This window comes from Frankliniella occidentalis, unplaced genomic scaffold (assembly GCF_000697945.3).
Source record: "Frankliniella occidentalis isolate FOCC.00 unplaced genomic scaffold, Focc_3.1 Scaffold7, whole genome shotgun sequence".
NCBI lineage: Eukaryota > Metazoa > Arthropoda > Insecta > Thysanoptera > Thripidae > Frankliniella > Frankliniella occidentalis.
The window spans coordinates 149,877-150,839 of NW_026267137.1; the positions used below are offsets into that span (position 1 = coordinate 149,877).

Below are 963 nucleotides of genomic sequence, written 5' to 3' on the forward strand. Positions count from 1 at the left end.
TCCAATGGTGATAATTGCTCGAAAATTAGTTTCGCAGCAATTTTTGTAGTGCTCTGATCAAAACAACATATCTCTGACTCACATCAACCCTTCAAAATTTGAAAACGTCTTTGCCAATGCACTTGGTTTGTGCGGAAGGAGCATATTCCCCGCTCCTCACTTGGTCGAACCGTGCGCCATCTGGCGGCGAAGTCCGGAGTCACCTCATTCATTTTCCAGTCTAGTCTGCGTCCGACCCGACGCCGGGCAGCAAGTGACCGACGGGATCACCGGGGCACGCCGCCGTGCTACAGCCGTACGTTCGGCTCGTCGCGTTTTCGGTCGTTTTCCGTCACTAAGTGTTGACGAAGTGTTTCAATTTTTATTGCGTGAAAATAGAAAGTAATTTGTGAACAACATTTCATCGCTCCAACTCGCCCTTCCGCCATCTCGCCATGTTTGGACGGGGAGAAGCCATCGACTATTTCGAGGTTAGTTACCCATGCCGCCCGAACAAACTCTTCACAAAGTCCTTTAATCTATCTTTGTGCTAAGATTCACCTGAATTGATGGTTTAACGGAGCCATCGTCACTTTTCCCGATATCTCAGCCCGAAAAGGTTACACGGCCACCTCTGTTCTGGCTGGTCAGACAAATGGCGCTGCTTGCTAAAAGCACAGAAGATGACTCAACAAGTAAAGCGTGCGCTTTACGCCGCTAACCTGTTAACGTGTGATAAGTGAATCTGAAAAAAAGGTAAACCGCGCTTTTTATTTCCCGAACGCACTAAAGGATTCCGTTAAAGCTGAAATGCAGAAGAATGTGGGGACGAAGAAAACGGACGGAAATCGCTTTGCTTTGAAATGGTGACTTCCGCTTTCCTGTTCCTCGCATTCTTCTGCATTCAAGCTTAACCGGAATGCTTTATCGTCAACTTGGAGTTAACCTCCAAATCAGCGAGTAGAGAGCGTTTGTCGTATCGGT

At 47.6% G+C, this 963-nt stretch overlaps 1 protein-coding gene across 1 annotated transcript in view; it reads left to right on the forward strand.

Moving 5' to 3' along the window:
• The first annotated feature begins 205 nt into the window (after positions 1 to 205).
• The window catches only part of LOC113204698 (uncharacterized), a 23,268-nt gene continuing 22,510 nt past the window's right edge, over positions 206 to 963 (forward strand). The window contains exon 1 of the mRNA XM_052273076.1: positions 206 to 470. Within this exon, the coding sequence (XP_052129036.1) occupies positions 435 to 470 (36 nt within the window). The 5' untranslated portion in view covers positions 206 to 434. The remainder of the gene's footprint in view (positions 471 to 963) is intronic.